A 25,838-nucleotide genomic window follows, 5' to 3' on the forward strand; every position below is an offset into this window, starting at 1 on the left:
AGACGGAGCTCCAGATTAGGGCTCTGGCCGCCACTTTTAGGCGAACCGGCTGGAGTCTACCTGCGTCGGGCCCGCCTCCCGTCCTGCCACCGCCGCACGCAGCGTCGTGCGGCCACCTGCCTCCCGCTGGCGGAGGGAGCTGGGAGCCGCGCAGAGCCTCTCGCGCAGCGGAACCGGCTCGGTGCGCTGAGCGCGGCGAAGCTCGGACCCGGTCGCGCGCTGGGTCCCGCTCTCTCCGCTCCGGAGGCGGAGTCTGCCGCCGGAAGCGGAAGTGCTCGCCGGCGCGGGGGCGTTCCCGGCGGGAGGGCTGCGGAGCGCTATGGAGCACGTGACGGAGGGCTCCTGGGGGTCCCTGCCCGTGCCGCTGCACCCGCGGGTGCTGGGTGCGCTGCGGGAGCTGGGTTTCCCGTCCATGACGCCGGTGCAGGTATCCGTCCTGGGCCGGGTGGGAGGAGGCCGGCGGCACGGCGGGCACCCGCGCCGACCAGCCGCTAGGGCCACTCCGCTCGCGCTGAGTTGTCCGCCCGGAGCCGCGGCTTTTGCCTCGTCTCGGGCGGTGTCGGCGATGCGAAGCGGTGGATCAGGCAGCCACGGTGGTCTTGGCCTCCGCCCTGGGCTACTGGGGCTTAGGGCCTGGTTTCTATCCTGACCCTTCCGCTCTAGCTGTGAGACCTCGGACAATAACTTCACCTTTCTCCTTCATTTTCCTTCTCTGAATGATGGAGGTAACACGACCTGGCTTATAGGGTTGTGGGTATTAAATAAAGACAGCATGGGTCCATTATGGGAGTCAGTGAAGGTTCCCTGTTGTTACTGTGGGAAAAGTGCACCGTACTGCACAATGTTTTTCTTTATTCAAGCAATATTTATTGAGGACCTGCTGCATATCCGGTACTTTTCTAGGCTCTGGGGATATTGCAGCTTTGATACCTATTCTTAATGCAGGAGCTAGAGAAAGAAGTAAGGGGGGTGAGATATTTCAGCTGCTCCTGTGTTAGGAAGGAACTCTAACAGACTGGTGTGATAGGAGCAGGGACAAGAACAGGGTGTTAGAGAACGCCTGTTTGAGGTGTCATGAGCTGAGAGCTGAATGATTGAGAAGGGGCTGGCTGGAGGTGTTTGGGGGCAGCTTATTGCAGCAGAGAGAAATGCCAGTGCGACTGCTCCCGGGCTGGCTGGAAATGAGCTTTGAGCAACAGAGAGATTTGGAGCTGAGTAGTTCGAGTCGTGATGAGCAGAGCAGGGGCTTGAATCTTTTTTATTTATTTATTTTGGTTCTGGGGTTTAAACTAAGTGGCACTTTACCACTGAGCTACATCTCTCAGCCCTTTTTGTTTATTTATTTTTTTAAACTTAAAAACAGGTTCTCATTAAGTTGCTCAGTGTGGCCTTAAACTTGGGTGCACCACAGCACCCAGCTGCTGGGATTGTATTCTAAATGCAGTGAGAAGCCATCGTGTCTGGGAAGCTGTGTAGAGGATGAAGAAGCAGGGAGGTCCCTCAGGAGGCCGTTGACTGTGAGGAATGGAGGCGTGGAGTAGAATGGAAGCAGTGAACAGGGAGAAGTCAAAATTCAGGGTGGCATTGAGATTGCTGAGGGGCTGAATGTGGGGGTTATGAAGGAGCAGACTCTGGAAGGATCCTGAGGTTTCTATAGCTGGGTGGATGTTGTGTTCCATTTGCCAATATGAGGAAGGCTGGGGCTGGGGGTTAACAGGTTCAGAGGGAAAAATCAAGAGGTTTCTGTTTAAAATGTTGAATTTGTGCCTAAAACCACCAGGAAGGATGTCAGAGCAGGCAGAGCTGGGTGCCATGTTGTGCAGTGTAGCATAAACAAGACCCAGTCCCTGTTGGAACTCCTTACCTAGAGTTGTCCATTCCTGCCCTAGTGGCTTTTTTTTTTTTTTTTAGTTGTCAATGGACCTTTATTTTTTTGTTTATATGCGGTGCCAGAATTGAACCCAGTGCCTCACACATGCTAGGCAAGCGCTCTACCACTGAGCCACAACCTCAGCCCCCTTAGTGGCTTTTGAGCACCTAGTCCCAACTGAGATGTGCTCTGTTGAAATAACAGACTTAATCCAAAAAAAGAATGGGAAATATCTTTAATTTTGTAGTAACGACTAAAGATTGAAGTGACAATGGTTGAATATATAGTTAAGTAAATTATTTAAATTTATTCCACCTGTTTCTTTTTACTTAATGTAGAAATAAGAAATTCAAAATCATGTATGTGGTTCTTATTATATTTGTATCGGACGACAGTGGTCTAGAGCAAGCTCTGCGGCCTTGATACTTCTGATATTTGATCTGGAAAATGCATTGTTGTGAGGGCTGTCTGGGGTATCCTAGGATATATTAACATCCTTGGAATCTGCCTGCCTAATGCCAGTAGCAAGACCTTCACCCTGGGTTTGACAATTGAAAATGTCGCTAGCATTGCTAAGTGTTCCTTGGGAGAGGGAGGACAGAAACCTTGCAGGTTGACAAGCCCTGTGTAGAAGTAGTTGGAATGGTATGACACATGCTGTGGTAGGGCTGAGCCCATGCTCTGGAGACCAGGAGTGGAGTCCTGGAGGAGGTGACCATAGGACCAAGACTTGAGTCTGCTTCAGATTTAGCTGCTTTGGTTGCTGAAGCTACAGGGCCAAGCCTTTGGTAAAACACGAGGAGCTCCTGGTATTTAAACTGGGGGCTTATTTGAATCCCTGTTCTAACCGGGACACCAGAGCTGGGAGATGCCTGAAGACGCAAAGTTTTTAACCCCTTTCTGGACCAAGGAGGGGAAAAAAGAGGGCTTGAATCCAGGACTCCTATCACATGTCTATGCAGATACCATTGCCCCGTTTGAGTTAAGCCCTCCAGGTTCCACTGCAACCTTAGCCCCCTAGTGTGCTCTCAGGGCCTCACCAGCGAGTTCACGGCATTCTTTAACTGTACTTTGCAATCTCTCTCCTCAGTCTGCAACCATCCCTTTGTTCATGAGAAATAAAGACGTCGCTGCAGAAGCGGTAAGTTCCTCCTACAGATAGAGCCTGTCCTCGTTGTTCTCTTCAAGTGCACTGTGTGGAAAAGCAGCACAAAGCTTGTCCTCCTTTGCAGGTCACAGGTAGTGGCAAAACGCTGGCCTTTGTCATCCCCATCCTGGAAATTCTTCTGAGAAGGGAAGAGAAGTTAAAAAAGAGTCAGGTGAGGAGAGCTAATGGGATTTATTGCCACTTGGTTACCAGACTGAATAATTATTACAGCTGAATAAGAAGCTGGTCAGAAGCTTGAGAAGTTTAAAGGTAGCTGACCCTCATTATCCCATTGTTGTTTTGAATTTGTCTGCTTGTTAAAACGTATGACCCCAAAATTGATGCTTGGATGCTTTCATGGTCATTCATAGAAATTCTTTGAATTTCAGTCCTCATGCTGTGGAGAAGTATTATTTTTGTGGTCTGTTTAGTATCACATGTTTGCACATTTTTGTGCTTTTTTTGGGGGTGATTTTTGTGGTCTGTTTAGTATCACATGTTTGCACATTTTTGTGCTTTTTTTTGGGGTGATTTTGCCTGTAGTGTAGTGCTGTGGTGCCATGAGTGTTCTGAGTGTAAGGAGGCCGTGACATGCAGAGGTCTGTGGTAGATGAGTTGTAGAGCCGTGAGTTCAGTGTGAGTAAGTCAGCGATATTTATTTAATATGGTGTTTTTAAACAGAAGCCTGTATACAGTGAGGTTGCGCATTGATTTGGTTGGTGAAAAGCTTAGCAAGACCCTGACTACGTTCCCCTAGAAGCAGTGGTTCAATGCTCATGGTAATGACAAACAACTGTGATTCAGAGCAGTGGACATGCCATGGTCTGAGGCTGCCAGGAGTCCAGGATGTGCTTTTCCCCTGAGAATTGTCCCCTTGAATAGTGGGTGCTCTGGGGCCCTGGGTAATGCTAACCATGCTCCTTCCCTCCACATGGGTAGGTGGGAGCCATAATCATCACCCCAACTCGAGAGCTGGCCATTCAAATCGATGAGGTCCTGTCGCATTTCACGAAGCACTTCCCACAGATCAGGTAAATTGGATGCAGTGTCCCTGTCACCGCAGACTGTTGTTTTGCTTGAATTGCTCAAAGATCTATTTCCTTTTTCAGCCAGATTCTTTGGATTGGAGGCAGGAACCCTGGAGAAGATGTTGAGAGGTTCAGGCGACAAGGGTGAGCTTGCTGCTTCTGCTCCTTTCCGTTGCCCTTGGCACTGCCCTGGAGGCATCTGCATGGCTGAGGCCTGATGGAGAGTCCAGAGGTGCTTCTGCAGGCAGGCTCCTCAGGTCAGGGAGGATGTAAGCCACCTGGTTGACCTGGGCCATACCCAGACTCAGCTGATTGTGATCTGAAGGACTCTGGGCCCAGCAGTGCCAGTTTTGGGTTTCTTAAGATGGAATTCCAGATGTGTGTGTTCCCCTGGTTCTTTACCTTTGTTGGCATATAATCCACATTGTGGAAGAGACTTCTTGCAGGTCAGTCATTCTGGGGCCTTGGCTGGCCCAGTCAGATTCTCTTAACAGTTGAGTTCGTAGGGACTGGGGCTGTAGCTCAGCGGTAGAGCGTTTGTCTCGAACATGTGAGGCACTGGGTTCAATCCTCAGCACCACATAAAAATAAATAAATAAAGATACTGTGTCCATTAAAAAAAAAACAAACAGTTGAGTTCGGGGGCTTTGTATACTCCCTCACTTGGTGAGGTTAGACTCCAGCAAACCCTTTCTCTCTGGGACATGTGGACCTTCAGTATTTGACGGTGGCTCAGCTGCTGTTTTGGTGTGAGAGTAGGACAGATGGTGGCAAGTGATGCGGTTGTGGTTGTACACCAGTGACTTACCACACTGCCGGGGAGTTCGTGCTGTTCTTTCCCTGGCTACTTTTCTTAATGGAGGTTATATGACTTTGGTGATGTGGAACTTGGTATTTTGGGAACCATCTCTGATATTTCCAAGGGCCAGAGTGTGTGGTAAATACTGACTTTCTTTCCAAGGGGAAATATCATAGTGGCGACTCCAGGCCGCCTGGAGGACATGTTCCGGAGGAAGAATGAGGGCTTGGACCTCATCAGCTGTGTGAAGTCCCTGGATGTCCTGGTGCTGGATGAGGCAGACAGACTTCTGGACATGGGATTTGAAGCAAGGTACCCCATTTTGGACTTCTTTGACTTTGGGGGTGTGGGTGATAACTGAAAGAGGAGAGCCAAATTAAACACCTTCATCACTTCATGACTGTTTGTTTACTAGCCTCACTGATGTTTCAAATTATGAGGTGGGTTATCCTTCAGATTCTGTCACTCAATTTAATTTCATTTCTTTTATCTTTGATCTTAAAATGCATTTTCCACCATGATTTCCTTAGGTTTTTGTTTAATAAACAGACTTTGGCTGGTGAGGGGCACATGCCTGTAATCCCAGTGACTCTGGAGGCTGAGGCAGGAAGATTGCCAATTTGAGGCCAGCCTGGGCAACTCAGTGAGACCCTGTCTCAAAATAGAAAGTTTAAAGGGCTGCGGGTATAGCTCAGTGGTAGAGAGCCACCGTGTTCAATCCTCAGCACCAAAACCAAACCAGCAAGCAAACCCAGATTTTTTAGGGAACATAATTCACATAGCATACAGTTCACCTATATAAAGTCCTCGGTACAGTGTTAGGTTAAAAAATTTTGTCCTAGTTTCACATTATTAGTTGACATCCGAGTATAAAAGTGTCATTTATGATTACATTGAGAAGCCTTGGAAAAATGAAAGTATCACTGGGTTTTTGTTTGCGACTAAAAGGCTCAGGGGTCACTCCAGGAAAACTGGGCTGATTGGGCTGCACAAAATAACCAAACAACACACAAATACCTTTTTCTTTGGAGTCGCTGTGATGGCTCCTCTGACCTTAAGGGTCCGAAGGAAGAGAGAGAGCACACACTGACCTCTTTTATTGAGGAGAATCTATTCAAATGAGGTAAGAGGTCAGGTTTCAGGGGGCTGAGTCTGTCTTCATGATGTCTGCTGTCAGCAGGTTGACTGACATCTAGGTAGGCCACACCCAAGGGCACAGTAAGAGAAGGGGACACACACAAGGCACTTCCATGGAACATTCTATCCTAAACAGGGCAAGGGGTTATATTATAATGGAACAGGTGAGCATAGCTCCCCATGGGGCTGTAGGAAGCCATGCCCAGGCACAAAGACAGTCACTCGAACCCTAGAAGAGCGGGGCAGTCTAGCAGCATGGGTGCCTGACACCACATCGCCCAGCAGGGGAGTTAACTCAGTCATGTGCAAGGTTGGCTCCCACAAAGTATAAATAAACATCACTCATAATCTCAGATTTCAGTAATATCAGCTGTAGATATTTGGATGGCTTCTTGTCCAATCTTTTTATATTTTTATTTTTAATTTATATATTTATATGTATATATTTTATATATATATTTTTTAGTTGTAAGTAGACACAATACTTTTATTTTGTTTATATGTGGTGCTGAGGATCGAACCCAGTGCCTCATACATGCTAGGCAAGTACTCTAGCACTAAGCCACAGCCCCGGCCCCTTGTCCAATCTTCAAACACACCTGTTCACTGCTGCTTAGTGATGGAGTAACTGTAAGATCTCTCTCTTTTTTTTTTTTTCAGCATAAACACCATTCTGGAGTTTTTGCCAAAGCAGAGGAGGACGGGCCTTTTCTCTGCCACACAGACACAGGAAGTGGAGAACTTGGTGAGAGCAGGCCTCCGGAACCCTGTCCGCATCTCAGTGAAGGAGAAGGGTGTGGCGGCCAGCAGCACCCAGAAGACCCCCTCCCGCCTGGAGAACTACTACATGGTGAGCACTGGCTTGTCTTCTCCAGCCTGGGATTCAGAATGATGGTGGTGTTCTAGGAATGTGCTTGAGGGTCACAGGGAAAGTAAATGTGTAAAATGAGACTCTGCGAGTCAGGTGCAGTGACTCAGGCTTGTAATTCAGTGAATCAGGAGGCTGAGGCAGGAGTATCATTAGTTGGAGGATACTTAGCAACTTAGGGAGATGCTGTCTTAAAATTAGCAACTTAGGGAGATGCACTTGGGATGTGGCTCAGGGGTAGAGTATCCCTGGGTTCAATCTCCAGTACCCAATCACCCCTCCCAAAAAGAGAAAAAGACCCTGTGGCACACTTAAAATGCATTTGGAGACAGAACTAGAACTAGTGGTCTGAATGACAGGTAGTCCTACTTGTTGAATGAGTGAGTAAGTTAACTTGGGCATAAGTATATTTTAAGCATGGAATCCCAACGGCAGTGCCTCTGAACTTCCCTCCCCAAGTACCAGCTGTTTTTATCACATTGGTTTGGGATGTGCCGGGGACTCATGGTTCAGCACTGTAGCTCCGGACTAGTAGCATAAGCCTGTGTTGTGAAAGGGCACAGCTGGATGTGCTGGCAAAACAGAAAATAAGGTGACAGGCTATAGGAGATTTGTTACCTAAATGTTCTGTTCCAAGCCTGAAGGTTCTGCATTTCTGACCTGCGTCTGATTCCGGCTGAATTTGTAGGTGTCAGTCCTAGTTGTTGTTTTCTGGGCTATCTCTGCAAGGCACTGGACAGACTTTGGGAACCTGGATTATTCAGTACTGTGGCCACCTGGACCCTCTCAGGTTCTGTCCTCTCCCATTGCTGGGATGGGCCACAGGGGCTCTGAAAGCACTGGCAGCCAGGGAAGTAGCACTGGGAGCTGGAGGACCCACAGGACCATGTCTCTGCTTATGGGGTACATCAGACCGTCCACCTCGAGACGAGACTTTTCTTTTAGGCCCAGAAGAACACTTTGGCACTAATCGAAGTTGCTGTTCAAAGAAGGATTGGTTTCAAAACCAAAGGGTTCCAGTTGCTGTGGAGGGGTAGGTGGGTGTGGCCGTCCTGGCTGGTTGACCCGTGGGCAGATGACAGATGACCTGTAGAAGGAGCTTGCACATCAGGCACTGCCCAGGGCGCCGCTGCCTGGAGTGCTGCTGAAGTTAGACAGGCTTCTCTGAGGCGGGTGGTCCTGCTGCTATGTTTCTGTCAAGGCTGGTTGAGGTAGAATGCTGGCTCTTCATGGGGAGGGAAGGACTCAGTACAGGATGCAGTATGTGGAACCTGGTACTAGAGTAGGCTGCCCTGGTGCCGGTCACACCTTCGTCCCTCACTAAGTCCTTGAGTGCACTTACCAGGTCATCACATGTACAGTGGGGCTTTGGGAGTCCCCGTTGCTGGGCTGTTGAGGATTGATTCATTCACAAAGAGGGGTTTTGGATTGCTTAGGACATAGTAAATACTAGTGTTATGGCTGTGAATACACACTGTATGCACTGTTGCTTTCTACTTCTTTGCATTTATTAGATGGTATTTAGAGATGTCCAGGTGCATGAGAGGAGCGTCCAAACTGAGATTTTAAGTTTTTTTGAAAATCAGGGAGATGTGTTCCTGTCAATTTAATGTCTCCAGTGTGGGGCTTGAGTAGAACACCTGGCTGGTTGTTAGGAGAGACTGTGGGGTCTGTCTGCATGGAAGTCCTTCCAGTAATCATGCACGTTGCTTTCTGGAAAGCTGTGTCCAGCTGAGAGCAGTGACTTCTATACCTGGCCTCTGACCCCAGGGAGCTTGTGGGTAGTGTGTCTTACCGGTCCATTCCAGACCTGCTGAGGCAGAATGTGCTTGCTGCCCCAGAATCGTGTTAATGGTGTCTCTGAGAGTTGGTGTGGAAGCCAGCATGCTCCCTGTCCATTTGTTGGGATTTGGGAACAGTTGTGTTAGATGACATTTGTTGTGCGGGGCTCAGACCCAGGAAATGAAGTGTGGGATTCAACAGGTGGAAGAAGATAGATGCAAGATGCAGTTAGGATAGAAAATGTGTCGTATTCAGAGGTGGCCACAGCCTCCAGCTTCAGCTTCAGCCCCCAGCCAGTTCCCTTTTGTTGCCCCTTATTTGCCCCTGTTTAGCCCTGAGTCTTTTTCATAGGCCCTTTGTATAAGCAAGCCAAACAGAGAAGGCACACTGCCAATAGGTTACATAAGGGGGCATGTGCTCACAAGTTCATGTTTATGACCTTGAGTCTATATGCCCAGCATGTTTCTGACCTTGAAACCCTAACATAGCCAGTTCCCAGCCCTGGCTGCATACTAAAGCATAGCATAACTTGCAAGAAGCCTAGGTAAGGGAGCCTAACTATAGTCATTATAGGCCTGCCCAACAACATTTCTCTCAGTTTTATGATTTTGTGACTTAAAAATGATGTTTATAGCTGGGTGTGATGGCATGCACCTGTAATCCCAGTGGCTCAGGAGGCTGAGGCAAGAGGATTGCAAGTTCAAAGCCAACCTCTGCAACTTAGTGAGGCCCTAAGCAACTTAATGAGACCCTGTCTCAAGAAAGAAAGAGAGAGAGAGAGAGAGAGAGAGAGAGAGAGAGAGAGAGGGAGGGAGAGGGAGGGAGGGAAGGAGGGAGGGAAGGAGGGAGGGGCTGGGAATATGGCTTAGTGGTTAGGTGCCCCTGGGTTCAATTCCCCAGCACCAAAAAAGATGTTTATAGCAGCAGCACATGTTAACATTTCTGAGCTAGGTAGACTGATTAATCTTCTGATTTCAGTCTCTGATTCTGGAGGAAATTGTAACCCTTAAAACTTAAGGCTGGTTTTCCAGAGGACAACTCCAAGGCTAGTCAGGGCAACTTAGCAAGACCCTATCTCAAAATAAAAGATAGCTGGGCGCAGTGGTGCACATCCATAATCCCAGCAACTCCGAATGCTGAGGCCAGAGGATTGCAAGTTCAAATCCAGCCTCAACAACGTAGAAAGGCCTTAAGCAATTCAGCAAGACCCTGTCTCTAATAAAATATAAAAATATGCTGGAAATGTGGCTCGGTGGTTAAGTGCCCCCCGGGTTGAATCCTTGGCACCAAAAATAAATAAATAAATAAAAGGGCTGGGGAAGTAGTTCAGTGATAGAGTGCCTTCTGGGTTCCATCTTAGTACTGCCAAATATATATATAAAATTTCCTTTTTAAAATAGGTTTTTATTTTATTTTTCCTTGTATTTTACAGGTGTGTAAGGCAGATGAGAAATTTAATCAGTTGGTGCATTTTCTTCGAAATCATAAACAGGAGAAACATCTGGTCTTCTTCAGGTAACCCTTTCGGGTTCTAGTTGAGAGGGATTCAGCTGCACCTAAAATATGCAGGTATAGGTGATCCTTGGGTCCTGAATTCTGTCTAGGATGAATTCTGTTCTCGGGGTGTGCTAGGCTGAAATAATTGAAAGCCCAACTTCTGAGGCTCTAATGGGAGGGTTATTTTTCTGTAAAAGCAGGTGCACAGATGGGCAGTTTCTGACTTTTAATTGTCTCGGCAGTGTCAGGGTTAGTGAGTCTGTGATTGTCTTGGCCTTTCCCTCCTGAATATCACCTGTAGCTTCTGTAATCCCTGTTGTGTCTGCACTGAAGGCAGGTACGGGGGAAATATGGGGTGGAGTGGCAATGTTGGTTATATCGATATAACTTTTCTATCAGATAAGCAGAAAGCTTTCTCAGAAACTCCTCTGCCCTGGCTGACTTTGGCTTTGTAGTAGAGGCAAGTGAGGAAAGAAGTGGTTGGGAATGGCTTGGGCATGTACCCGTCTGTCATGGTGGGTTTTGTCCTGTTATCCCAGAGCAGGATAGGAAAATTGTGTACATTCCTCAGCTGATTCAGCCCCAAGTCGAGACTATCTGGGAGGGAGGATCTGTTTGATCAAACTTGGCTTATTGAGGAAGGAGCAGTTCTCCAAGAATAAGAGCATTTTGAATCTTGCCTATTTATGTCTTCTGTCTTTGTTTTTGTCCTGGATGGGTACTTCATTCAGTTAAGCCTCGTTCAGGGACTGGGGGACCCCTTTGGTTGAATATCTTTGACAGTGGGCAAGACCCTCAGAGTTTTGGCTCGTGTCTAATGCTTTTCATTGACAGGGGATTTCCACTCTGGAGCTCAGTGGTGGGTGCTAGTCCTCCATCCATCCTCCCAAAGAGGGCGTGCCACCAGTCTTCCCCTCGTGCCTGTTGCTCACCACTCCCGTCCCCATTTTAGGAGGACCAAGAGGGGCATGGCCCTAAAGCCCTCTTTTCCCCCTCATAGCACCTGCGCCTGTGTGGAATACTATGGCAAGGCTCTGGAGGCCCTTGTGAAGAACGTGAAGATAATGTGCATTCATGGAAAGATGAAACACAAGCGCAACAAGATCTTCATGGAGTTCCGCAAGTTGCGGGGGTGGGATGGCTTCATTGGCAGTATTAGGTCTCCAACCACTATACCTTTTTAAGGTCCCACTCTCACCTTTTCTCTCTTTACCGCAGAAAATTTCCCTGCCTGGAGCCCTCTTCCATCTCATACCCACTTATGGTATCTCCATAGAAATACCCAGCACCCCATTCCTGCCCCAATTCCCTGTGTACTTCACTGGGGTCCCTGGTTTAGTCGTTGAACTTCCCTGCCTGCTTGTACCCTTGTATTTCATGTTTGTTCCTGAATTTGCTGGTGCCTGGCTCAGAGAAGTTTTGACAACTGTTCGTCTACTGGGTGAATATGGCAGAGCAGGGCAGAGTAGGCTTGTTGGGACAGAAGCTGCCTGTAGGTTGTCAACATGATGGCCATACAGCAGGGACCTCATGCTTTCCTGATGAGCATAGCTTGTTTCCGTTTTTCTTCAGCACTGCACAGCTTCCTTAAAGTAGTCTTAAGGGCAAGGTTGAGACTGGTGTTTCTCCACTTCTGCTGGCATGTGGGGTCTGCGTAAATGTGTCGCACCTCTTATGGTGGGCTCTGCCCTCTAGGGTTGCAGTAGACCCCAGCAGCTCACTGCCAGATTCTTTCTGGATATCTAAAGACAGAAATTGACAGACAGTGGAAGGGGAAAGTAAAAGGAGCAGGATTTATTCAAGAATAGAAACAACTCTGGCAGGGTCAGAGGGACCCGCTAGCAGGTTGCTGCCTGAGTGTGCTGCTCTGGGGGTTTATGTAGCCATTGGGCCAAGCTCTTAGCCCATGATTATGCCGATGAGGGTTTGGAAAGGTGCCAGTGCTGTTGGTTAGTTCTGCAGTCTCCATTTGGCTTTGCCCCATCTTTGTTTTCCCACTATTAGTTGAGAAGCAGGAGGTTGAAGTCGCGGGATTGTGAGTACCCCGGGGGTTCTGGGCTCTGGAGCTGTGTGCAGTGGGTATCTGCACCAGGCCCAGACTTGGCCACTGCTCATGCTTCCAGCCCCATTCCAGTCCACCCTGCCTCTGCTCTGCAGCTGCTGGACAAGGACTTGGCTTCAAAATGGAGTGAAAATATCACTTGTTTCTTGAAGTGGCTGCCAAGGGTTAGCCCACCACAGTTTTGTTTTTCAATGGAAATACACTAATTAAAAAAAATTGTTATGTTTCCTAATCCCCATTTTCTTGGGAATTCGTCAAGTTCTGGAGATTCTTAGGAGCAAGAAAAAAATGAAATATTACCATCAAGAAGTATTTGCTTATTTTAATTTGGTCACTGGGATTACAGGCATGTGCCGCTGTGCCTGGCCAGCCTGGGCAAAATAAAAAGGGCTAGGGATATAGCTCATTAGTAGAGTGCCCTTGCATTCAGTCCCAATACTTGGGGGAAAACATCTTTGCTTCTGTGGAACCTCCAGAACCTCTGTGTTGCTGTTGTCATTGTGGTTGGCAGACCTCAATGGATTATTCTGCTATTGGTGATAGAGATGGTGACATCCTTACTCAGAATGCTTTTTTCCTCCCGTTGTAGTGGGATTTTGGTGTGCACTGACGTGATGGCGCGGGGGATTGACATTCCTGAAGTGAACTGGGTTTTGCAGTATGACCCTCCCAGCAATGCCAGGTACTCCGATGCAGTGTGACTGTTCTGATGAGGAATTGAACTTAATGACCAGGAACGTGGGGAAAGTAAACCCAATCTTGTTCAAGACATTATTTTAAATAGCAAAAAATAGATTAATGGGTGAATAACCTTTGGTGTGCTTTTTTCTAAGTACATGATAGGCTGTTTAAGGGGGAAAAGAAAAGCAATTCAAAGTACCATATGTGGAAATTGCAGTTATTTTTCCCATATATAAAAAAATCCGTAACTAAGCTCCTAAGTGATGATAAGGATTATAGATCATTTGTTTTATTCTTTATAATTTTCATTGCTTCCCAAATTTTCTGAGTCTGTTCCCTGTATGATCCTAGAGAAAGGCACACGTTTAACTCGAGTTGTGCTGGAGTTCACCCTGGGCATCTCGCCACATTCCTGGTGGTGTTGGTGTGATAGCTGTTCTCCCCTTTCTCTTGCTGGACAATAGGGTCCGACTGTCCCCGCAGCAGTGCAGATGTGTCAGTGTGTGGCTGGGGCCTGGGTTCTGCTCACCGCCACTCAGCTCCCACCTTTGTCCTCACAGTGCCTTTGTCCATCGCTGTGGCCGCACAGCCCGCATTGGCCATGGGGGCAGCGCCCTGGTGTTTCTCCTGCCCATGGAAGAGTCGTATGTCAATTTCCTGGCAATTAACCAAAAAGTAAGCCGTCTTCTCTTTTCGTATAGAACACCCAGTGACAGGGTGGCTACAACAGTTCTTGTCCCACATATGGTCAGAGGTATAGATGAGGGATGGGTAGGGTGCCCACCTCAGAGCCTGGCAGGCATTGAGGCTGTGGGGCCTTGGCCTCACCTTGGCCACGGCTGTGTCCATGCCAAGGCCATGACTTGGGGACACAGAGCTAGTGTTGCTGTACTTTCCTGTCACAGCAGAATCATGCGAAATTTATTGTCAAATTTTTTTTTGAAAATGTAAAATACTTTATAGACCAAGGGAAATATTTGGGCTGGATTCAGACTTCAGGCTTTCAGATTAAAATGGATTATTCTGCTGTTGGTATTCTTGGACTGGTTCAGAGGGGGGCCCCTGGAGTTGAGGTGGCGTAAGCCAGGGAAGTAAGACTGGTCTCTGCAGTGCCCCCTGCAGGAGATGAAACTTCAGAAGAACACAGTGGACCTGCTGCCCAAGCTCAGGGCCCTGGCCCTGGCAGACAGAGCGGTGTTTGAAAAGGGCATGAAAGCCTTTGTGTCCTGTGTCCAGGCCTACGCAAAGCATGAGTGCAGCCTCATCTTCAGATTGAAGGGTAGGTTGGATCTTTGCTTCACATAATTGTGTTTCTGTTTTGATGGTTTTACACACATGAAATTGCTTTGTCTGTTACAATGTATGGGGTACATTAGTGTTTTCCAGTTGTTTAAAATGGAGTATTTCCTAGGCTTCACCAGATACTTCTCAACTGAGTACTAGGTGCTCAGTATTTCTCTTTACTTTGTTAAACAGTAATTACTGTGACTCTAATTCACATGAATCTATTAAGTGCTTTGGTTAGAAAAATTGTGTTGTGAGGAATCTTCCTTGATGGTTCTGGTGACCATGTTCTGGTGTGCTAACGCTGGTGTTTTGATTTAATTAGATCTTGATTTTGCTAGTCTTGCTCGAGGTTTCGCCCTGCTGAGGATGCCCAAGATGCCAGAACTGAGAGGAAAGCAATTTCCAGATTTTGTGCCTGTGGACATTAATACAGACACGATTCCATTTAAAGATAAAGCTAGAGAAAAGCAGAGGCAGAAACTACTGGAGGAACAAAGAAAAGAGAAAATGGAAAATGAAGGGAGAAGGAAATTCATGAAAAATAAAGCTTGGTCGAAGCAGAAGGCCAAAAAGGAAAGGAAGAAAAAGATGAATGAAAAAAGGAAAAGGGAAGAGGTAAAGCTTACAGTTTTTACTGGTTAAATTTAAAAATTCTGAGCAAATAAATATAACAATAGAACGTTTGAATACAATAGAACATAGGAGTTGTCTGAGGCTGTCATATTTCTATACTGTGTTGATCAGCAGGGTGGGAAGTTGTGTTTATGGGAGCTGATGTGAGAGCACAGCGTTGAGCAGTAAAAACTGCTGGGTGTGCCTTTGATCTTAGCAACCTGGGAGGCTGAGGCAGGAGGTTTGCAAGGATTACAATTTAGAGGGCAGCAATAGAGTGCTCCTAAATTCAATCTCTAGTGCTGCCTCTCCCCCGCCCATTGCCAAAAAAAAAGCCTGCTGGTTTCACTACACTGTTGCTGAGGAATTCAGTTTGTTGGTTTCTTGTTTGCATTTAGGGTTCTGATATCGAAGACGAGGATATGGAGGAACTTCTTAATGACACAAGGCTCTTGAAAAAGTTTAAGAAAGGCAAAATTACTGAAGAACAACTTGAGAAGGGGTTGTTGACAAGTGGCAAAAGAAGAGCCACAACAGCAGATTTGGAGATGTCAGATTTGGACGATGACTGCTGATTCCAGTGCCTTGGGTGAAGCACAGGTGGGCACAAGTGGCCCCTCACTCAGGGGACACTGAGAAGTGTCCATCCTGGAACCTATTCTCTCAGACTGGGAAGCAATGAGGGGATTTCTCACTTGGGAATACTTCACTCAGAGCACACTAGTCTTGAAGAAAATCTGAGTGTAAATAATAGATGTCAGTGTTTATTTTGGTGAGTCACCTGTAGCTAACTGTAGCTAAAGAGCGTTTTTTCCCCCAAGATTATTTTTGTAAATATTTTTTTTAACAGATACCGAGGTGTACTTAGGAACTTTAAAAAACCTAAATAAAGTCAAGTACACCTTGGTATCTTTAAAGTATTTTTAAAGTTCCTAAATACTTCCAGGAAGTGACCTTTCTGTGTGCCCGTGGCCCCTGGACTTCTTATCGTTTGCCCTGCACTGAGCACCTGCAGAGGTGATGAATATACTGGGGTTTCTTTTTTAATATTCTCAGGGATGCTTTATTAGTGAATATCTGAAGACCAGGGAATTAATTATTACATGGTTTTTCCTTCTATTGGATAAAGAGTATATCCTTGTCTAGTGCCTTCCTGTATGGCTATGGCTGATAGCCTCTCACTTGCTGTTGCCAGTGTGTGGAGCCTGAGGTCAGCTTGCAGTATTGAGGCAACACTGTATCAAAATCTTTCATATAATTTATTTGAAAATGCTGAATTTGTTCCCAAATATATTTTTAAAAAGCTGTTTAGGACCAAACACATTCACAGGAAATTCACCTTTTACAGATTCAGAATCTAAGTTTACAAATACTCCAGCAGGAAGGTATCTTTATGATACCTGCTAAATGCTGCTCCTGCCTGCCTTGTGATATAACTTCAGTATTTACTTACTGGCTAGGTCCTGTCCAGGGGGATGGAGCAGATGCAAGACAGCAAGTGTCCCTTGCCTTTCTCATGAGCTCCACATGTGGTGCATGTCCTGCCAGCTGCTGTCCCTTACCATAGGGGTCTGGCTGTGGCACTGCTTCTCAGCCTGCCTTTCTTGGATGCTTTTGGCAAATTAGTGTGGAGCAGCACAGGAGAAAGGGTGGTGGGCTTGGTCTTCCCTCAGGGAAGCAGCCAATAACGTAGCTATTTCTGGACAATGAAGGTCTCTGGAAACTGTATGCTCATTTAGGTTTGGTTTCAGAACCAAGAACACATATGAGTAAAAAAGATCCTCCAAGACGTGTAATTTAAATCCACAGTCCACGGGTTTTCCATAGAATGATTCCTTTTGGCTTGGCTCACAGGGGTTGAGAGGCTGCCTACCCTGCCCCAGGCAGGTACACCGGATGCTGGGAAGACCGGTGGTGGTTATAGATAGAGCTTGATGAGTTCATCACTGACTGCTGAGGGTGTGAGCACGCCCAGGTCTGTGAATAGTAGGGTGATTAACGAAGGGGAGGTGTAGTCCACCCATGGGTGCTCCTCTCTCAGGTCCTGTCCAGTCTGTGCAGACTTCAGAGTATCTGCCTTGTACTGAGGAGAGAAGAACCTGTGTTAGTCTGCATGGCACAGCCAGTGATCTCTGCTGCTGAGGCCTTGGCGTGTGCAGTGTGCTGAGGCTGCTCTGGCCATGGGAGGGCAGATCCCCCCTGTGAGCCACACCATAGTGGCCTACCAGCCAAGGACAAAGCATAACCAGAGAAATAAACCATGGGGCCCTCACAACTGCTAGACTCCCTTCTCCAGACCTCCCACGGCAGCTAGTTAGAGTAACTATGAAGAGGGGCCTGAAGCCAGCCCTGCCGAAGGCTTCCTCTGTCAGGTAGTGCCATCCCACTCTACAGAAGGAACTGAGGCTCAGCAGAAGGACTTGGTCAAGGTGCATGGTTCGTAAGGGGTGGAGGTATGAGCTGAGCCTGGACAGTGCATCCCACAGCTGGGATTAGCCACTGCCTCTCTACAGAGGGCTGCCTGAGGGAATTGGACTGGAGTGTGAGTTCTGGGGAAGGGACGCATTCAAGTTCAGTAACCACCAGTTGATCTTTTTATCGCAAATATTAGCAAAAATAGTAATGAGACGACTTTCTGGAATATTCTTAGCACTGCAGTTTTTTTGAAGGTTTCAGATTAGACTCAAGGACCCCTTTAGATAGGAAAATCTTGCCTTAAATTTATCTGGGACATCTTGCTGGTTTAGTGGGAAGAGCCGCACAAACTTGAAGCTTTCTGCAACCACATAGAAAGGCTTGTTCTGTGCCTTGGCGCACACGGCCATTTGGTGGCTCCCAATCTGGGGGTCAGAAAGCAGAGGATGAGCTCTGAGCACACTTGGAACTTGGGAGCAACGGAAAGTGTATAAACGAACATGTAAATCTCACTTTGGAATCAGAGGACCTTTTAGAAAAACAGTGTTTTTCCAAAGATATGCAAATGATCCTTAAGTGAGTGCAAGATGCTCAACATCATCAGATATTGGGGAGGGAAATACAAATGAAAACCACAATGCGATACCATTTTGTGACTCTTAGGGACTCAGATACCTGTTCACAGATATCCACAAGCAACACTATTCACACCAGCCAATGGTGTTCATAGCCTCATGTCCATCATGAAAACAGTAGATTGTGCTCGCTTTGGCAGCACATATACTAAAATAGAAACCCCTGAGTAAGGATGAGATATAAATTTGTGAAGTGGTCCATATTTGTGTGGGGGGAAAAATGAGTAGATAGCCAGGTATGGTGGCTTTCATCTATAATCCCAGTGACTCAGGAGGCTGGGGCAGGAGGATCTCAAGTTCAAGACTAGCCCCAGCAACTTGGGTCTTCAGCAACTTAGCAAGACTCTGTCTCAAAATAAAGGGGACTGGGATGTGGCTCAGGGTTAAGTGCCCCTGGGTTGAATTCCTGGTACCAAACAGAGGCAGGAATGAGATTCTGATACATGCTAGGGTGTGGGTGAACCTTGAAAACTGTCACACTGAGTGAAATGAGTCAGAGATCACAGCGATAGTTCGGTATAGGTGGCCAGGGATGAGGGGAGGGGACAGGAAGTTGGTGCTCAGTGGGTACAGTTTCTGTTTGGGAAGAACGTAAATTTTCTGAGCAGACAATGGTGACTGTATTTAAAAATATGTGAATGTACTTAATGCCACTGAACTGTAAGGGCTGGGATGTAGCATAGAGATGAAGTACTCCTGGGTTCAATCCCTGGCACCCCCCCCACCAAAAGTTTTTTTTTGGTTTATGTATTTTTTTTGGCGGGGGTGGGGCAGATAACCAGGGATTAAATTCAGGGGGACTCAACCATTGAGCCCCATCCCTAGCCCTATTTTGTATTTTATTTAGAGACAAGGTCTCAGTTGCTTAGTGCCTCACTTTTGCTGAGACTGGCTTTAAACTTGAGATCCTCCTGCCTTAAGCTGCTGGGATTTATAGGCATGCACCGTACGCCTAGCTATGTATATATCTTAACTACAATTTAAAAAATTATTTCAGCCAGGCATGGTGGTGACTCCAGAGAATGAAGCAGAAGGTTCCCAAGTTTGAATCCAGCCTGGTAACTTTAGCAAGATCCTGTCTCAAAATTTAAAATAATAATGACAACAATAATGATAATAAAGACTAAGAATGTAGGTCAGTGGTAGAGTGTCCCTGGGTTCAATCCCCTGTATTGAGGAAAAAAAAATATATATGAAACTTATCCAAGTTAAGCAACACATAGAGAAACTAAGAAATATACTGAGGTCACAAACATGCTTGATTAAATAAAGCAAAAACAAAAACTGCATGTTCCAGTTAGATGTGTGAATACATATTACAGACTTAATTTTTGTAGCTATGTTTTCTTTTTTTGGCAGTGTGGGGGGGTACTGGGTATTCAAGGGCACTTAACCACTGAGCCACATCCCCAGCCCTATTTTGGATTTTATTTAGAGACGGTGTCACTGAGTTGCTTAGTGCCTCAATTTTGCTGAGGCTGGTTTTGAACTCATGACTGCACTCCTGCCTCAGCCTCTGAAACCACTGGGATTGATTACAGGTGTGCACCACTGAGCCCGGAAGGAAGGAAGGAAGGAAATCGGAACCAATTTGGAGTGAAAACTTGATACCTTGCTGAAGTCCTGAGGCTAAGATTTGGAGTAGAACGAACAGGACACATAAAGCTCTCTGGCATTCTGTCAGTAATAGCCCCTTGTCTGGAGCAGGAACTGGGAGAACCCTTGCTCCTACCTTGTTAATAATACCTCCGTTTTCAACGACTCCTTCAGCGCCGACTATGACGAGGTCTACTTTCTCCATGATGTAGCTGAGGAAAGAAGTCAGAAGCTTTTTATGCTCTTTTCTGTGCTCTAGGTGGTAGCATCATTTTCTGATATCCATTTTCATCATGGCAAGTTCTTTCCACAACTACCTTTGCTCTAAAGGGACCCCTGGTGTAATTCCAGTTCTGTTACCACAGGCATTAAAATCTCTGACCACCACCCCTCAATGATGGATACTTTACTGCCCCATGCATGCTCACAAGCATGTGCATCAGTACTCCCCCTTATTTGTATGGTGCGCTCAGTTCTGCTTCAACACAAATAAGAACATTTAAAAACCCAATCCACTGCAATCTGAGTTTGGAAACCATTATTCAATTTAAGAATATTTCTAGTACGAAGAAGCAAATTTATTTATTTACCCTATTTTTTTTTTTGGAGGGAGTAGTACTGGGGACTGAACCCAAGGGTGCTTTACCACTGAGCTACACCCCCAGCCCTTTTAATTTTTTTAGTTTGAGACAGGTCTCACTAAGTTGTTGAATCTGGCCTTGAATTGGAGATTCTCCTGCCTTAGCCTCCCAAGTCTCTGGGTTTGTAGCTGTGTGCCACTGTGCCAAGCAGAGTTTACTTTTAAAATGAGCAAAACAGGTAGAGTTGCTCAAAAATGTGCTCTTGAACACACTCCTAATTTTTTTTTTTCTTTTGGTACTGGGGATTGAACTCAGGGGTCAACCACTGAGCCACACCCCCAGCCCTATTTTGTATCTTATTTAGAGACAGGGTCTCACTGAGTTGCTTAGCATCTCACTTTTGCTGAGGTTGGCTTTGAACTCAAATCTTCCTGTCTCAGCCTCTCAAGCTGCTGGAATTACAGGCATGCTCATGGCTGTAATTTTCTTGATCATCTGACTGAGTGTATGTTTCCTAAGAGATTATTACTCCTGTTTTTTTCTTATGAAATGCACTGATGAGTCCAGCAAAATGGGATTTTGGTTTGAGGAGAGAAACACCTGCATGAGAAGCAGCACCCAGCACAGCACCAAGGACAGCTGTTAGGGCTAAAGAGAACTGATTACCCAAGATGCTGATCAAATTCAACCTTTATATGTCACTCTTGAAATGCACAGACACTCCTACTCACAGTGCTAGGAACACAACCCTCACAAACCAACATTCCACAGTCCTACTTCCAGCATATGCTACGGAGACCTCATAATGGGCTTGCTGGTTTAGAGCAGCTATTAATTAAGACGCAGTGTAGCTTTAGGAATGGGAGTCAAACCTTCAATCTGAAAGCACTGCTTAGAGTCAACCCTGAGAGTAGGCAGGCCAGGTGGTCATGGCCAAAGAAGACGGGCACTTACCCAACAGCAGCATCCAGCACCACGGTGACTGGGACGTTGAGGTGAGAGAGCGCTTTGGCCATTTTCTTACTAAAGATGACATTTTGAGAAAATTAGGGAAAGTCCAAGAAAGTCCCATGGTGATGTTTGATGAGTCAATTAAGACAGTGATGAATCATGCTAGCTTGAAGCTCAGTTATTACTTATGGACTAAGGGGCAGGTCCCAAGACTTTTGGATTAAGGAAACAAGAATTTGTTTTTTCTAAGAAAAAGCATGTATTTCAGGAAAAATATACTCGGGTATTCTGGGGAAAAGATGGAAATTCTTGCAAAAAGAAAAAGTTTTGCTTTTATTATCTTCTGAAAAGATAGGGGTGTGAAGTACCTACTCCTTAATAAAAACTTCTCAGCAACACAGTCTTGGTGTTCCTCTGATTTTTCTACTTAAATAGAAACCTGGAGCCTCTACTCTGCCCTGCTGCAAATCCAACATGATTGTTTTTCCAGGAGCAGGAATGACAAGTTCGAAGGCCATGTCGCCTGCCTGGCCAATGGGGGCATGTTCTGGTTCCTACTATGATGGATTCCAGTCCTTGGTATGCTCCATAATGACTGATCAACCTGTGACCAAATGGGAAGATACTTGCCCCGCCAGATCAGGCTGCGACTCTGTAATGTACACGCTAAAGCGCTTCTTGGCTGCCACAGCTGCTTCAAGCACTCTCAGGACCACTCTGGAGTAGGCGTGAGTCAATATTCTCTGTGGATAGAGAAGGTTTCATGAAGGGGCAAGCTCCCTGGTGCCTGCCCACACCATCTGCACTGTGATGTGTGCACTATGTCCTGGCGCTCCAAGCTCCTCTGTGGGCTTTCCTCACAAGTCAACCATCATCAGAAGAGACCTTGACGAGTACACTGAGTTTCAATCCCCCTACAAGCTGAAAAAGTTCCTGCTAGAGCAATGTAGTGTGGGTTTCCCTAGTGGAGCCCCCACACAGGGTCTGAGAGCCCATGGGGGTTCCCTGGGTTGGTCTCCCTATCTCTAAGACATAATTTGCACACTTGGGTAGACAGGTACATCAGTCAATGCAGCGGGCGAGGTGGCACCACTGGCTGTGGAAAGACTAAGGGGACCCAGGTTCCTTAGCTCTTACTGTTGTCATGTGGTTCCACTATTGCCAAAACATCTGATTTTTCCAGAGAAGCTGAAAATCTAATAATTGTTAGCTAATAATTTGAAAATTTTATGAATACTGTCTGGGATAAAAACAAGCTGTCTGTGGTGCAGATGATATTTGTGGACATTTACATGTGGCCCCTGTTCCAAGGGAGAACATGAAGGATCATGTAAAACAGGACGGCATGGCTCTCTAGCTCCTGTCAGTTCTATTCGACACATTAGAAATGCAGGTTCTCAGGCCCTACCCTGGACCTGCTACATCTGCATTTAATAAGAACCTTTGGTGACTCATCTGCATGTTCAAATGTGAGCAGCCCTGTTCTAAATGTAGTCTAAATCAGTGCAGAGAAGGATGATGCAGGCAGAGGAAGCTTGCAGAATACTGACAAGCATGGCAAGTCTAGGGCAGGGCTGGAGAAGGCTTCGGCAAGAGGTGGCACAACCCTGCCTCCACTTGGCCCAAAAAGGCTTTGTTCATGAATTGGCTTTTGTACAGTTTTACTCACACATACTATGTAATTTATTTAATAACTTCTAAGGTTTGGAAAGGGATAATAAAAAAAGAGGACAAGATTTAAGAGTTGAAATGCAAGTAAAAATCTTTTATGGTCAGTGGAGGCTTAGGTGGCAAATAGGATGTAAGATGTATGCTGGTGGGAGAGACATCATAAAAGTTTTATGAGTATGACCCCTGTGCTGAGAGACCGGCCCAACAAGCAGTTCCTGTCTCTCCTCACTTGACTGATGCGTGTCTGGCAGCCTTGCATTACTGCCACAGCATCTGAAACAAGATTAAAATCTCTACCCAGTGCTAACCTTCACCAGGAAGATGCTTCATGTTAACCAGTGACAAGAGCTGGTCTGTGTGGATTCAACCAACTATATATCCAATCATAAAAATACTTCTTTAGAAGAACTTCTTGTTAAATTAAGAACCACCAATGCTATGCCAATGTCTTCCTCTGCCTGTTCACACCAACAAGCATTTATAATAATATTTATATATTGTTATATATAATAATTTATACAGCACTATGTATAATATATAATATATAAAATATATAAATATATATAATATTTATATATTATATATAAATATTTATACAGCACTGTGTGCCAGGCAGAGCGCTGAGCCCCTATACATAACATTTCATTTAGTCCTCACAGTGATCCCATGAGGAAGGCTTTATTGTTCTTATTGAACAGATGAGAAGACTGAAAAACTTGCCCAAGGTTACTCATTAAATAAGTGGAAGAGCTGGGATTTTAGCCCTAATCGCCTGATTCCAAAGTCCTTGCTCTGTTACCACATGTGATAGATATCTACTCACCGCCCCATCTTTGATGAAAGTATGGCATAGATCAGCAATTTTATTTCTCGACAGGGATATTCTCCTGAGAAAAAGCTCTCCTCGCTCAATCATGATCTTTTTACATTTAGAGTAATCCTAGGAAGAGAAGAGCAAAATGAGGAAAGAAGATCTAGGTAAAGCTGAGAATATCTGCAGTCAATCAGAGATGGCGGTCAATGGCTTACCGAGTACTCCAGGGAGGTAAGGCTGATGAAACGAAGGAAGAGCTCTCCACCAGAGGACACTGCCACGGAGGAGTCCACACCACACAGGGTTTCTATGGCGCTGGTGAGATTTGCTCTCAGGCCCTGGATTGTCTCCCCTGGAATGATCAAAGGAGAAATTTGATGTTCCCCAGAGTGTGACAGTCCCTTGCTAGTGTGTGATTCATCCATAAGTGAACATTTACTGGTTTCATCTGTATACCAGACACTGCTCTAGATGACAGGGATACATCAGTGAAAAAGACAGGGCTCTGCTTCCTAGTGGAGGATGCAAACAATAAACAAGCAAATAAATGAATTATAGAATGTAGTAGAGACAGAAAAGAACAGAAGGATGAATGAGGTGCCTACTGGAAAGAGATGGCCTCTTGGAATGGGGACCATTTTAAACTGAGACCTGAATAATAAAGGATACAGCCACATAAAGACCCACTGAAGAAAGTTCCAGGCATAGACCATAACAATGCTAAGGCCCCAATATGGGAATAAAATTGGCATGAAAAACAATGAGAGGCTAGCAGGGCTGTAGCATAGTTTAGGGGTGGACAACATGGAACATAATTAAGTAGAGGTGAAGATGAAGTCTGACAGTACAGGGCATCCTCAGATTTGAATGTTATTGTAGGTATGATGCGAAGCCAGTGGAGGTCGTTGTAGAAACACATCTGTAGGCCAGCCCTTCAGTTTACAGAAAGTGGCCGCATCATCATTACTACCACCACTTTGTTATACCATACTCAGACACTTACATTTAGAACGGTGAATTAATAGATCACAATGAATGATATTTAATAACAGAATTTATTCTGAAATGTTCTCTGTAGCATCTGCAGAGAACTGAGGGCAAAGCCGAAGCTCAATAAACATGTATAAAGTTGAATTTAAGCATGGTTAGTATGAGAAAAAATGGTCATTTTTGAGTCAAAGCACATTTCATTTATGGAAAGGATCCTTTCTGATGACAACTTGAGGGCTAGCTCCAGGTTAAAAGGCCTGAAATAAAGAAAGAAGTTGGCTTAAGGCTATAGACAAATATACATGTCTCATTTTCTACATTTCTAATAGTCATCAGAAGACTTTCCTAAGACCCAGAGTGTTCAAGAATGACACTCTTTACCTTTATCCCTCTTCAGGAACTCCAGCAAAGTCCGGATGGCAGCCACTGCTGAGGCCATGTCAGGATCTTCTTTCATCTGAGATTTGAAGTATTCAATTAATTCTGAGAAGGGAGAAAAAAGTGACTAATTAGATTCATTTAGCAGGATGTAAGGCTGGAGAGCTTGTTTATGATTGTTGACCTTAAGCAAAGTCATTTTAAAAATACTTTCTTTTGAGAGTGTTTAGTTTTAGGGACATGATAAATGCTGATAGGCATAGAGACGACACCACTTTACTGTTACAAGATCTCTTTCTTATTTTAAGATAGTTATCTGCATGCAAAGCATAAATTTTAAGCCCTACTATTAAGGTAATGAAAAGTCATTCTCCTTCCTACTCTTTCCTAAGTATTGAGAGGATCACAGAGTCATCTACCTTTCCAATTTCCCCTGCTCTCCCCCCAGAGTCTGTGCTAATTCAAGTTTACTCACATACACACATGTATATGGAGAGTTCAATCCACTTCGCTTTATTTTTTTACATGACAAGCATTGTATTAGTTCGCCCTCGTTTGTCACTTAATAAGACACTTTGATAACCGTACAGGATGAGCAGACCAAAGATGCCTTATCCTTGTGGCAGGAAGCCTTCCTACTTTACGAGGTCCGGGTCTCATTTTTTTTCGGAGGCCCGGGGACGGGGCTGTGTGGAGGGGCGTCTGGGGACGCTCTCAGGCCCATTCCCTGACTCGGGAGCAGCGAGGGGGATTTAATTATGATTATAGGAAAGTCCAGCCGAGCGGCCGGAGAGTGGACAGCGACTCTCCCGAGCCCAGTCTGGCTGGGAGGTTGGTCGGGTCCTCCGTGCGGCTCGTTCCCCCAGCCCATCCCGACTCACCCCCGTCGTCCATGGTGCCTCCGGACCGCGGAGAACTGGGGCCCCAGAGTCGCTCGCTGCTAGCGAGTCCCGCGACTAAGCCTGCCGAGCCACAAGCTGACAGCGCGCGGCGCACCCCAGACGCCACTTCCGGCGCTTTGGGGGCGGGGCCGTGAG

General features: G+C 46.0%; 2 protein-coding genes across 5 annotated transcripts; one reads left to right on the plus strand and one right to left on the minus strand.

Moving 5' to 3' along the window:
- Positions 1 to 291: 291 nt before the first annotated feature.
- Ddx55 (DEAD-box helicase 55) lies at positions 292 to 21,340 on the plus strand. Of its 2 annotated transcripts, XM_076836057.1 has the most exons (15): positions 292 to 427; positions 2,961 to 3,011; positions 3,103 to 3,189; positions 3,957 to 4,048; positions 4,127 to 4,189; positions 5,007 to 5,156; positions 6,642 to 6,831; positions 10,064 to 10,146; positions 11,129 to 11,260; positions 12,780 to 12,872; positions 13,432 to 13,546; positions 13,982 to 14,150; positions 14,481 to 14,773; positions 15,169 to 15,370; positions 19,362 to 21,340. In XM_076836057.1, exons 1-14 carry the CDS (start codon positions 320 to 322, stop codon positions 15,343 to 15,345), a joined length of 1,803 nt encoding a protein of 600 aa, XP_076692172.1. In that variant the 5' UTR covers positions 292 to 319; the 3' UTR covers positions 15,346 to 15,370; positions 19,362 to 21,340. The 2 variants fall into 2 exon arrangements, with proteins under 2 accessions (XP_076692172.1, XP_076691448.1); XM_076835333.2 differs by having other exon boundaries at positions 15,169 to 21,340.
- Eif2b1 (eukaryotic translation initiation factor 2B subunit alpha) lies at positions 16,011 to 25,794 on the minus strand. Of its 3 annotated transcripts, XM_077109055.1 has the most exons (9): positions 25,683 to 25,794; positions 24,805 to 24,906; positions 23,649 to 23,785; positions 23,443 to 23,559; positions 21,579 to 21,691; positions 20,952 to 21,020; positions 19,553 to 19,628; positions 17,485 to 17,610; positions 16,011 to 16,853 (listed from the first exon to the last, which is right to left on the minus strand). In XM_077109055.1, the coding sequence occupies exons 1-9, from the start codon at positions 25,693 to 25,695 to the stop codon at positions 16,689 to 16,691; spliced, it is 918 nt and encodes a 305-aa protein (XP_076965170.1). In that variant the 5' UTR covers positions 25,696 to 25,794; the 3' UTR covers positions 16,011 to 16,688. The 3 variants fall into 3 exon arrangements, with proteins under 3 accessions (XP_076965170.1, XP_076965169.1, XP_076965168.1); XM_077109054.1 differs by lacking the exon at positions 16,011 to 16,853 and having other exon boundaries at positions 17,535 to 19,628; positions 24,805 to 24,880; XM_077109053.1 differs by lacking the exon at positions 16,011 to 16,853 and having other exon boundaries at positions 17,535 to 19,628.
- Between the last annotated feature and the right edge of the window lie 44 nt (positions 25,795 to 25,838).

Source organism: Callospermophilus lateralis, chromosome 1 (genome assembly GCF_048772815.1).
Source record: "Callospermophilus lateralis isolate mCalLat2 chromosome 1, mCalLat2.hap1, whole genome shotgun sequence".
NCBI classification, from domain to species: domain Eukaryota; kingdom Metazoa; phylum Chordata; class Mammalia; order Rodentia; family Sciuridae; genus Callospermophilus; species Callospermophilus lateralis.

Coding starts and splice junctions, on each gene's coding strand:
- Ddx55 (XM_076835333.2), top strand. CDS start 320: ATGGAGCACGTGACGGAGGGCTCCTGGGGGTCCCTGCCCGTGCCGCTG. Junction 10,147..11,128: donor AAACATCTGGTCTTCTTCAG/GTAACCCTTTCG, acceptor TCCCCCTCATAG/CACCTGCGCCTGTGTGGAAT. Junction 12,873..13,431: donor GACCCTCCCAGCAATGCCAG/GTACTCCGATGC, acceptor TTGTCCTCACAG/TGCCTTTGTCCATCGCTGTG.
- Eif2b1 (XM_077109053.1), bottom strand. Junction 21,692..23,442: donor CTTTCATCAAAGATGGGGCG/GTGAGTAGATAT, acceptor CTCTATCCACAG/AGAATATTGACTCACGCCTA. Junction 19,629..20,951: donor GTGCTGGATGCTGCTGTTGG/GTAAGTGCCCGT, acceptor TTCTTTCCTCAG/CTACATCATGGAGAAAGTAG.